Genomic DNA, 12,295 nt, shown 5'->3' with positions numbered 1-12,295 from the left:
GGTGTAAGTGAGAGAATCTTATTTATCCAGTCATCATAGGATCGATCATGGTTAATTTGCAAAAATACTTTCAGGCTATAATTGTACATACAGGGTTTGTGGTGGTCAAATGATGTGAAGGGATTGTTAAGTGAGAGACACATTCACATGCTCAGTTCTCTCAAGTCATTCAACAAATTTGGCCATTTGTGAAAACTGGGTTTTTAGTTTTGATTAACCTTCTATCAGTCCCCTTTGAATTTATTTTAATTGTTCAATTTGTTTATTTTTTTGCTAATCAGTTTAACAATGGTGGGCACTTAGAGCATAATAGTGGTTTAGGAAAAGTTGAAAAGGTTTCAAGGCTAGATTAACTTGTTTATCATATTTGCAAAGGAATGTTATATGTATCCTTGAGGCATTGATGTCTTGATCCTTTGTGATGATAAAACTGCTATGATGCTGTTAACAGAGAGAATAATATCTGTGGTGCCAAAGCCAATTTCAATACAGTTGTTTTCTTTACCAAAATTATATCTGCAGCTTCACAGGAACTAGGGGTTTGTCAGTGTATCTCCTTGAAGTTTCACAGGGGTGTGGAGTGGTCACAGGTCATTTCCATCACCAGACAAAGCATGTTGGAGTAATAATACATAAAGATTTCAGCACATGCAGATTTATTTATGCATTTTAAATGTTTGGCAATCCTCTATGATTAAAAGTGCAATGTCCATTTAAGATGTACAAGATCAGGGTGGCCAGTCTGTGATAAGAAGTGGCATAGGCAGTGTCTGGGTGGCACATGACAGATCAAGGGAGGGACAGACAGCACAGTGGCTTATAAGGCAGGGAGCCAAAAGCAGAGCAGGAGACGGGGTTGGAGAAAGGGGATCAAAGTGGCACTTGGGGACAGTGGAAGGCTAATCTGCAGCACACCTGCCATAAAGGTTGCCCCCCTCTGTACTAACATATGATTTAGACCCTAGGGTTTTGTACGTGGAAAACATTCTTGTTCTCTCTAAATTAGGTGTGCAAAGCTTTTAATGTAATTACTGCAAGATGAATCGGGTTTTATAGTAAGAGACTATACAAGGCATTTAGGAAATGGTTTCCAAGATGTATTTGCAAAGTCAGCAACAGTTAATGCTCCTTGTGAACACAGAAATACATGACTTTCATAGTCAAACTGTGGCAACTTGGTGCACAGTTCATTACCTTTTGCAAACACTATTTCCTGGATGTTTGAATTGTAAAAATGCAGACACATGGATACAGATTTTAAGAAGAGGGCTCTGAAATCTGCATTTTCTATTTTTGCTTACTCCACCAACAGAGGGTAACATAATGAAAATATGGATTAATGTAGGTGGGACTGATGGGACTAGTACTTACAGGGAAACTTTATGTAATTACAATCAGATAGGATAGTTCAGTGTTTAAAATGATCATAGACCCAGCTGCTTTTATGTGTTGTCACTATGATTTTATAAATCTCTTATCAAAATACTACTTGAGCTTCTGAACTTCTTTTGGAATGTGTAGTATTTTATTGAAAACATTATCTTCTCCCACCATCTCTGAAACAGGGAAAAAATCTTTAATAGGCTATCAACTCCAATTGCTTTTGAATTGTTTTACTAAATGACTGAAGCAAGTGTGGGTAACCTGCGGTTCATGGCCCAGGCCTAGCCTGCAGAACCATTTGATCAAGCCCACGATTATGGGGCTTTAGTGGTGTTTGGAGGCAAGGTGCTTCTGCAGCAGTCACTTTCTTTTGCTGTTGCAGGAGACCCTGTGGTGCTGCAAGGTGAAGTGGCAGCTGTTGTCCACCCCTGACCCAAACCGGGTCCTTCTGACCCACAGCCAAAAAATGTTGCTGGCTACTGGACTAAAGTATTGTGAATATTCAAAAGAACAAATAACTTCATACAAATCAATTTTTTAAAATGTTTGTAAATTGTTCCTGATACTTTAATAGTTCCTACCATGAAAGCATTCTGAATTAAAAAAAAAAAAAGGAAAAAAACCTCACTAGTAAGATTGATACTTTATTTCTAGGTGGACGTCAGACCCAAAATCAAAGAAATGGAATAAATATACCGGTGGAGAAACGTACAGAAAATGGGGTATGTAACATATGATGAAGTGTTTTAATGCAGATCATCATTTAATTGTTGGATATTCTTTTAAAAGTTGATATCAAGATCATCTACTATTATTGGGATTGGTAGAATCCTAAAAATACTGGTGCTTCACATTTTTGACAGCAGGTCTAAGATTACAGTTCAAACCCTAGATTCAGAGAATAGTTTATCCTTCTGCCTGTATCCATTTCCTTTCTCCCTCAAACTGTTTGGTGGGGTATCATCCATATTGCATGTACATCAGACACTATCCCATCCATATCTCTCTTCTTACATGGGTTACTTCTCTGCTACTGGTTCCTGACCTGGCAAGTCCCTTTACATGATGGTTAACATGGAAACGTATCTATGGATTAGGAGGTTTTGAGACAGTAGTTAAGTAGGTTGAGATTCCCTTCCAGTCACCTCTATTTATATTGTGTTAATCTTGTAACAGCTGCTTGGATTTTTTATGTCTGTTCTTAACTCTGTAAAATTTTTGAAGTATTTTTCTACTCTAAAAGAATGTGTGTACTGTGAAGATTGCCAGTTCAGCGCGTTTCAATTATTACTAGCTTAAATTTGCTGCCTTTTACCCACGTTACTTAGCACCTGGCATCTAAAACTGCACTTGTGCATGTTTATACAGACACGTATTTATCCTGTTTTTTTGTTAGTTTTTATTCAGACATGTACTAAAGCCTTATTCTCATAGGTGCGTTGCATATTGAGGGTCCCCACGAGGGCTTGGTGGAAGGAAGTTTTTCTTGATGCACACAACCATTTTATTGTAGAGTTACAGGACACTTACTGCTAATACTTCAAGCATTGGCTCTGCCTTCCCTGCTTAAATTTCCTTGGTGATGGTTCAGAGAGAGCACAGCACTGTGGTGAGCAAAGAACATACAAGCCCTTGATAGCTTCCCCAAAGCAGCGCATCGCTATGATTAATTTTCACTCGGAACCTCTGTGTCTTTGAAATTTGGGGGTGGCAAACATGACTGGTGATGTAATTGCCTCTTCTGTCTAGTTTCACAGTGAATGGAAGTGCAGCTCTGTGCCTAATTTGATACAGTTTAACATTTCTAACTCAGGCCCCATAGTATTATTTAAGTAATTGTCTCCATTGTTACGGCTGATTTAAGCTTTGTTAAAAAATAAACACGTAAATAAGTCAACCTTAAAAAAGAAATCAAACTCCAACTTATAAACACAAACTGACTGTGTAGGAACTGCAACTGAAATTCCACTCAGATTTACAAACCTGACATTTTGTGATTTAATTTGAGATTTTCCATTCATAAACATTTCAACAGTTGGCATTAAGCAATTCAACTAGTAATTGTCACGGTGCCTATGAAAATAGACGCAAATGGTAATTACATGAATAATACAGGTTCTGAAGAGCATAGAGCACTATGACTGTGACAAGTTTGAAACTGGTGGGGGAGGGGGAAAGAGGTAGTTTTAGGATCAAGGGTTTAATCAGCTTACTCTTACGTAATGCATTAGGCTTATTCATTGTTACTGGAATGTCGAGTATTACACTGGCTACAGATGGACACCGAAGACGCTTACAAAATTTGGAGTTAGCAAATATTCTGTAATCAGGTATATATTTTACTGAATGCTTATAATGTTAAGAATAAGGAAATACTGATTTTTCAAAATAATGTTATTGGGGTAAAGCTGAAAGAGTGACTAGATTGAATGCTACGTAGGAAAAATTAAAAAATGTTTTTCTTAAAGTTTAAATCAATGCTTTTTGAAATGACAGTAAATCAGTTTTATTATCATTCAATATCGGTTTATGGTAACAGCAGCTTGTCATCTATAGTGGGTTTTATGTTCTTTGAAACTGTTTGCATAATCTCCACTTTTTGAATTTGAAATGGTGATTTTTAAAGTTACAGGCTTAAAAGTATACTCTTGATTCTGTCATTTCATTTTTAGAATAGATTTTAGGGTAGGTCTCTTCAAAAGGTCAGACATTCATTGTTGTAAAAGAAATACTTTATCCATATGTCTTTCTGTCTGAGAAACAAAGTATATTTAAAAAAAAAGGAAGTTTAAGTTGCCACATTCACAGGTACTGAAGAAAGCGTGGCTTTCCATGGGTTAGGTTTTATTTTCAGTCTTGCAAACCCTACTCTTTGGAGGGAATTGTTAATGAACCCGTGACCCAATTTCTTTCCACTCTTATGAAGAAGGCATCCTGTTGGAAGAAAGGATTTGTGTAACCAGACTTTTTGCCTTGACTTGGGGACATGAGGTAGCTTCTTCAAACTGATTCTTCTTTTTCTTTGCAAAATGTCAGCTTTCAGGTTTTCTAAGTGGAAATTGTATTTCCAAATTGAACTGAAGATTGCTATTTTTTTTCTATTTATGTGATAAGATTTTAGTTTTATTGCCTACATTGTGAAATTGAATAATACTACTTTTTTGCAGTGTTTTTTGATATGATCTTTTTAGTTTTTATTTTGAAAAGATTAAACAAATCAGTCTTGTCCTAGTGTTGTAATGAGTTTTATTTGAAAAATTGAGTTTGATAATCAGTGTGGCTATTTGTAGGGTTTAATTCATGTTGTGAATGGATTGTTGCTTGGTAACTGTTATTCAGCTAGGTAATGCAGTTAACTGGAAAAGCACCTTAATATTTTTAGAGGAGCCATTTCTTAATGGACCCAACATTTAGAACAGGCTTTAGAGTTGGATCTAGTACCAGGCACTCCTTGAGGTCATGGTCAAACCTTCTTTAGCTTGAATAAGACTTCAGGTGAATAAGACTAGAAAACCTTTATTGTACAGCAGAGAGAGAGAGCAACCCTCCTTCTGTTGTTGAATGGCATCCATATTACTGGGTAGCTGGCTCTCCCTTTCTCTCACTCAAGTACTTGAGCAAGTCTGGTTGTCAAGATTTTGATGCCCTAGAAATATGTGTGCCACAAGAAACACTTTCATTTTATAACAATGATTTTGAAACAATGGTCTATAGAAAATGAATTGGTCATAGGATATTGGCTTTTGCTTGTTTCCAGTTGCTTCCACAGCTCTTCCTCCTAAAGGGTCTGATTGCCTGTTAAATTTTCTGGAAATAGGAAACAGGGAGGAAGATGATCATAGTTGTATCCACTAGAGGCCACTGGTACATAGGAGAGGAAATGGCAGACACCCATGGGACTGGAGCTGCCAGCTCTCAGGAGGAATTGCAGCTTGGGAGTTTCCCAGAGGAAGCAGAAAAAAGAGCAGACGGTCAGATGCGTCCAGGTGAGAAAGGAACCAAATAACGGATGCATGTGAGAGGACCAGGAAGGCAGGGGTTAGGTTAGAGGAGAAAAAGGCCAGGTATCAAGGAGCATTGGAAAAGTGAAGGGAAGGAGGAGGATGTGAAAGGTGAATTAAAAAAGTAGATCATAGTGATTAACAAATCAAAAGGAAAACACTGGGTGCATCTACACATGCCCCTATGGTGCCATTGTTACTGAGCCATCATTTAGTATTTCTTTCTCAGCACATGGTTATTTTTAGCCCCTGCATCACCGTAGCAATGTGCTGTACTGAGGGAGCGTATTGCTAGGCAGTGTAGTGGCAGCATCGTGGTTTTTGCCCGCAGATGCTAAGTCACAATAGCATGTTGCTATGGTAATGTAGCATCACATGTAGACATGCCCGCTGATTACATTGAAGATGGGGGAAAAAAAATCAGTTCATGGGGATAGTTTATTATTATTGACTCAGAGATACTGTGAGAATACAAATGGAAGGGAGGTGACAACTGAGATGGTCTCTTGGTCAAGAAGTGGCAGTCACTGTGAAATAGAAAATATATAATGTGAATCACCATAGCACCTTTCTTCAAGAGGGAAGGGAAGCAGCATGTGGAAATTGGAGTAGGTCTCTGCAATTTATTTTGCTTTTCCTAATGCCAGATTCCTCTCTACCAAATTGGAAGGAAGATCTGTTCATCTTTTCCTGGATGTGCCCTGGGAGGGACCTTGTTGCCCGGGAGTGCATGATAGAACCTAAGGTTGATCTTATGTGCTGCTTTGGGTTTTGGAGTTAAAGGTCCACCCAAGGCTAGATGTCTCATCAAGCTAACACCTGTCACTTTTTTCCCAATGACACAGGAGAGTGGTGTAGCTAAGCAGTGTATCTCGCTTGCTGTGACTCCTCAGCTTGAATGACCAAGTACCCATTTACAGCGGGGTTAATCAGGAGTAAGCTTTGGTTTGAGTCTTAAGTGAGGTTCAAATTGATGTCCATGGTTCCATAGCAAGATATCTCTTAGTGCTCCATGCCTTGGGCATTTTGGAGCACTGTTAATGAGTGTAGGGGAATCTCACATAGAAGAGAGAACTTTTGGAGAGAAACCTTTATTTTCTTGCCAAATGGAAATTAATTTCTTAAAGCCTTCCTAATTTGGAAGTGTTTGTCATTAGAAAGAAATGGGAGTTGACAATCTATTTTGGAAGTGGGTAGTAAACTCTTCTTCAGTTTCAAATAGCATTTTGCAGTAAAGGGGTTGCTGTGCATTGTGCTAAAACCTTGACAAACAGATTGGGTTCAAGTACTCTATCATTCGGAGAAGATAATAGACATCATGCTATCTTTAGACTGGAAGGGGGTAGGGGAAGACTGGCTGTCATGAGAAATCAGTTTTTGGACAGGAAAACTCTATTACTTTCTATATTTATATAGGCAGGGAGCAGCTTCTCTTAGTATTTCATTTGACATGAGGGAACGTAAAATCTCCTTAGGGAATTTGCTGTTTCTCCATCTGTGGTTTGCCCCTTTAATGAAGTAACAGTATGGACAGCCCTCAGCTTGGCAAATCCTTTACCTGAGACCAGGATCAGCTGAACATGAAAATGCTGGCATTTGAAAATTGATGAACAGAAAAGGATTTAGCAGTTTAGAATTCTAATAATCATTTGCTTCTTCTGTGATGCTCTTTGGTGGCATAATAGCCAACATTTTATGACTTATTTTGTTACACTGCTGCACTGCTTGAAGTATGCAGAGTAGTGTATATAGATTATATGCAAGACTTTGTTTTTTTTTAATTTCTTTTTTATTTTATTTTTTTTAGATTGTCATAACATTTCAGGTTGATTTAGTATAATGCTCTGTCAGACTTAAATGAATAGGAAGTTGTACAACTTTACATTTAATGCACACAAATAAATCAACAGACTATTTAGTTGGTCTAATAAAAGGTATCACATTTACCCAAAGACCCTTGTCTGCCTAAACCTAAGGATAGGACTTCATCTGAAACAAGATTTAAAAACAAAAATACTAGAAGCATTGTAGTGACAGTCTTAAAAGCAGGTGGTTTATAAGCTATAATTTTGTAGAAATGTTCCTGCTTAAAATGACAGCATAAGCAAGAGAAGTTACTGCTTGAAAAATATGTAGTCTTTCCAGACAGATTCTAAATACAGTGTAGGTGCTTGGTGGGGGTAGTGAGAGGGTGGAGGGATGGCTTACTATTTGTAGAGTAAGGAAATGAAAGAATGCATTTCCTTTTGGCTACAGCTCTCAAGAAATTATTGTGGAGCTTAAATAGGAATTGAGTCTAAATACAGAGTACAGCAACCCAAACAGTAGTTCATTATGTGCTGTTCCTAGCATACATTCCAACACTTTTTCTCCCTGGGATTTAAAGAATTTTTAAGAGTCTAGTTTTGGAAAAATTTAGAAGTTGTGGAACTGCTTGCTGAGAATAAGCTTAAAACAAGAGCTCTGAAGGACTACCTACACCCTTCTATCCTATACAATAGGAGTGAGCCATTGGCAGTGCTCATAAAACCTGTGAATTTTTAGCATTGGCCTATATAACAGAAAAGTTGCTTGTTTAGATCTGTAGCGTATGCAAAACTTTTTGAGCATTTGACTCTTGTCCTACTGTAGCTTCCATGTAGACCTTTAAATACATGAGGAAGATTGTTTTGCACTTGTGATTTGCTGTCAGAGCTCACAGCAGAATTGCAGCTTACTAATTCATTAAAAAATTTAGCTTACTGCATAGAAGTATACAAGAAAAAGTAGAGAACATGTTCTTTGAACGTTACTACTACAGGTTGTATTAAAGCAGTTATTAAAGCAGTTCTACATAATCTAATCTTCATTGTCTGAGTGTTTGGGGGATATATGTTGTTTGATATAGAATGTAATTTATAACTTTTGTGATAAAAAGACATTTTTTAAAGAGAGGCTAAAAGATGATGTAATCGTAGTTGAGACGTATACATACACAGGGGAAAAATACCTGAAACTACAGGATTTTTTAGTCCGGCGAAGAGATACCATGCAATGGCAGGGAGTAGAATCTAGAAAAATTCCAACTGGATAAGAAGTGCATTTTTAATAGGAAAATTAACTATTGGATGTAGCAAATTCTCCATTTCCAGAAGTCTTTGCCAAAACTTTGAAGATCAAAGAACTTTTGTCTAGAAAGAAACCCTGTTCTTCAGATCTGAACTGTAGCAAATCAGAATTAATGCAGATTATGAGAATCTAGTGAGTTGCCCGTCAAGAATGACAGGGGGGTGGGGTTGGGGAGGGAGTGCCACCACCCACCACCCCACAGCGCCGCTGCCTCGCAGGAGCGAGGTGGGGGGAGAGCTTCCACACAGTGACTGCTGCCACCCACAGCTCCATGCTGATTCCACTCCGCATCCAGCCGTGTGCCACCACCCACCGCGTGCTGCCACCCCTCTCTCCCCTGCTCCGCATCCGGCTCCATGCCACTCCCTGCCTTCCCCCTGCTCCATGCCACTGCCGCCTTTCGGGTGGGGAAGCATGCATGTGGCCGGATGCAGTGGTGGCAGCTCAGTGTGGTGGTGGTGGTGGCAGCGGTGGCCACGTGCAAGCTTCCCCCCCACTCCTGGGAGGTGGTGGTACAGGGTGGTGAGTGGCGGTGTTCTGTCCCTGCTCGCCCTGCCCGTCATTCTTGACTCAGCCCTGGCTGCAGCCATGCCCTGCCAGGAGCCACGGCCCCCAAGAGCATTACAAACAGACACACAGACTAAGCCCTTTATAGAACTGCTAAAGTTAATTTTTACTCCAAAGGGCATTGTTGAACGTTGTGGTCTTCATAGAAGGCTGACATTATGGAGTTGTTTAAAAAAACAGCAACCCCTTTATTCACAGAATGAGGCTGGGAAGTTTAGGCTTATTTTATTTAGATCCAGCTACACCAGGGGTGGGCAAAATATGGCCAATGGGCCGGATCCAGCCCACCAAGGGTTTTTATCTAGCCTGCAGTGGGTCCCTTGGCCCTGTCCGGCCCAGGTGCTGGGGGCAGCCCAGGCTGTGGTACGTGCCCGCTGCCCCCAGCCACACAGCGGGGCTTGGGCTAGGGTGGCATGGCAGCTGGATTCTGCTTCCTGGAAGCCCCAGTGGCAGCAGCTCCTTCTGACTGATGCTGCTAGTGTCACCACTGCTGCCAGACCTGGCCTGTCTGCCCCGCACCCACCACCAGGGGCGCCTGATGGAGAGGGCAGAATTTCCATAGAGACTGGCCTGGGACCCACATAAGTAAGGCACATTTGGCCAAGGAAATGGGATGGGGCCACGGGCGGGTAGGAAGCAGTGTCTGGGAGCAGGATGGGTGGTCAGGCCCAGAGCTGGGGCTGGGATCGCGGGACAGTGTGGGGTCAGGGTCTGGTGCAGAGCCACAATCCGCTGCCTGCACATCCCTGTGTTGGGCACTGGTTCTGTGGGCAAGGGACTCATGGTCCTGCCCTGGGCCTTTGCCCCATACTATCACCACCCCACAATCATGGCCCCAGCCCTGGCTTCACCTGCCCATCCTGCTTCTGGACACTGGTCCTCACCCCAGAGCATCCCATCAGCCCAGCCAAGCACACCCTGCCTGCGCAGGTCCTGGGACAGTCTCCATGGAGACCCCAGGGCCCAGATCACTAGGCAGTGACAGCGCAAGGCCAGGCCCTGGGGCAGAGCCACTTAGGGAGTTTCAGTGAGCTGTTGCAGGTTGAGTCAGCACCCCCAAGCCTGCAACAGCTCACCAAAACTCCCTAAGTGGTTCTCTGCCTCAAAAAATTGCCCACCCCTGAGCTACACCATCTTGCTGCCTCAAATGTGTGAAACCCAACATGGGGTAAATACTGTTCTCTGTCAATAGCAAGTCTTTAACTGAACAAAGGTTATGTAGAATTCTCTCCAATATTCAGTTCGTATACAGAGCCAGATTTGCTCAGCCTGTCATGTAAGGGTGGAAGAGTATAGAATAATGTAACAGAGTTGTTTATCTGGAATGTAACAGGCTGAGTGCATAATAACTCACAAAATAGACATTACTTTTAATCACAAATATCTTCATAATTGTATAATTATTCAAGGAGTACAATTGTATATTCATGCCCTTGGAGATTTGGTGACTCCCATCCCTTTCCTCAAAGCCTTGTCCTTTAGGAACTTCACAGCTGCACTTTCATGAGACCCAGTATTTTCACAGCACAAAGAGCTTGGCTTTCAAACACCTCAGTTCATTTCTTAATGTGGTATGTAAAAAGGAATGTCTCTTTGTGCCTGGAATTTGAGAATGTGACTTCATAAAACTTGGAACCCTCTTACATGAATAATGTATATTCTTGTTTTTCTTAAAATCATAATAACTTTCAGTATAGTTTTGGTATAGTTTGCAGCTAGGCCACTGCTGTACAATTCAGTAGTGCCGCTACAGCAAACTAGCTCTAAGCAAATGGAGTACTGAATGTTATACTTCTAGTGCATCTGATGCTTCACCAGGTGTGTTGTTTTCTTTGGTCTGGATTGGCTATTCTCCTGACCACTCCAAGTTATGTGAGAGCCCCTCACCATGGGGTCTGAAAGGATTGCCCAGTCAGACTGGGGCCCTTTTGATTCAGAGGACCCTTCAGCCCAAACCATAGAACAGAGACTGGTTACGGTTAAGGTCCTTTTCAGGTATAAAACCCTAACGGTTCAAGAAACAGCTAGCACCCTTTGTGATGCTAAAACCCAAAACTGCTGTTGAGTTCTAGTTTTTCTCTAAAGTAGTGTATAAAGAATTTAGCAGTAACCTCCAAAGTATTCAAGAAATTCTAGTGTCCCTGAGTGTGAAAAATAAAGTGAAGTCTCCCGTGTTGGTGTCAGACTCCCAACAACACAGTTGTCATTGATTTTTGGAATGGGCCCTTCTTTCTGTGGGAACTGGAAGAACTGCTGAAGACAGCGCCAAGATTCCTGCCTTACTTTCTGAAAAGTTGGTGAGGTCTAGGGTCCTACCTGTTACGGTTTTATAAGTCTAGGCTTGGGCCTCCAAGATCAGTTTGGAAAGTCTGAATATGTTGTGGCTTCTTCAGATTCGATCTCCTTGGTTCTGAAGCAGAAAGGGGAAGTGGAAGTGTTCATATCAAAACAACTGTTCTTTGGGTCTAGGGCCTGAAAAGAGGAAAGAAATGTCAAGAAGTTTCACCGCTCATATTCAAGTGGTGCTGTCCCAGCGATCTTGAAGCTCCTTCATATGCTCAGAAAAATTGGTTTCAAAGAAATGAACTAGGTTGCTGGTGCAGCCTTGTAGGCTGCTCCAATTTCAGATCTCATTCTAAATTAGGGAATCCTTGCAAGGCTCTTGATTATCCAAATTATAAGCTCCACCTTGGTTGTCTTAAAGCAGACTTGTAACTAAAATTAAGCCCATTTTAAAATGGGATCAGGGGGCTCATTATTTGTGAACATGCCTGAATGTTCTCATCATTACTTGTCCTTCAGCTGCTGCTGTTTTCAGGGGTCATCTATTCCTTTCAAGACAACCTTCCACAGTCTCCTTGACTCTTGTATTGTTCCTCAAATTGGTTGTAGCTTGTTTTTCCTGGGGCCTTTACCTTTTGTGCAGGTGCCAAGTAGCCTCTTGAACTACTTGCTCTAACATGTCAATCACTTTGGTATAAACTTATACGCTGTTGTTTTCTAGTCTATGCTGTGTGCATCTCACCTGCCTGCTTTCCACCCACACGCCTCAGGTTGCACCTTCCTTCCTTCGTTTTGTGACCTTCTCATTGGCCAACTCCATCAGGTCAGGCAGTAATAACGTGGAAGCCCATCTTTGTCTTATTTAGAATCACCATATTTACTCACATACACATGTGCCTTTTCTCCAAAAATCAGCCTCCCAAAATTAGGAAAGCTGATTTTCAGCACCAGAA

At 41.0% G+C, this 12,295-nt stretch overlaps 1 protein-coding gene across 6 annotated transcripts in view; it reads left to right on the top strand.

Moving 5' to 3' along the window:
- Positions 1–12,295, top strand: part of PPP1R13B (protein phosphatase 1 regulatory subunit 13B) — a 115,661-nt gene that overhangs the window by 59,900 nt on the left and 43,466 nt on the right. For 5 of the 6 annotated variants that reach the window (XM_014596436.3, XM_059723269.1, XM_059723268.1 and 2 more), the window contains exon 4: positions 2,038–2,105. The exons of the other annotated variant lie outside the window; for it this stretch is intronic. In XM_014596436.3, coding sequence (XP_014451922.1) covers positions 2,038–2,105 — 68 coding nt within the window. The remainder of the gene's footprint in view (positions 1–2,037; positions 2,106–12,295) is intronic. 6 annotated transcript variants of the gene reach the window in all.

This window comes from Alligator mississippiensis, chromosome 2 (assembly GCF_030867095.1).
Source record: "Alligator mississippiensis isolate rAllMis1 chromosome 2, rAllMis1, whole genome shotgun sequence".
NCBI lineage: Eukaryota > Metazoa > Chordata > Crocodylia > Alligatoridae > Alligator > Alligator mississippiensis.
This window is presented reverse-complemented; position numbering and strand designations above follow the sequence as displayed.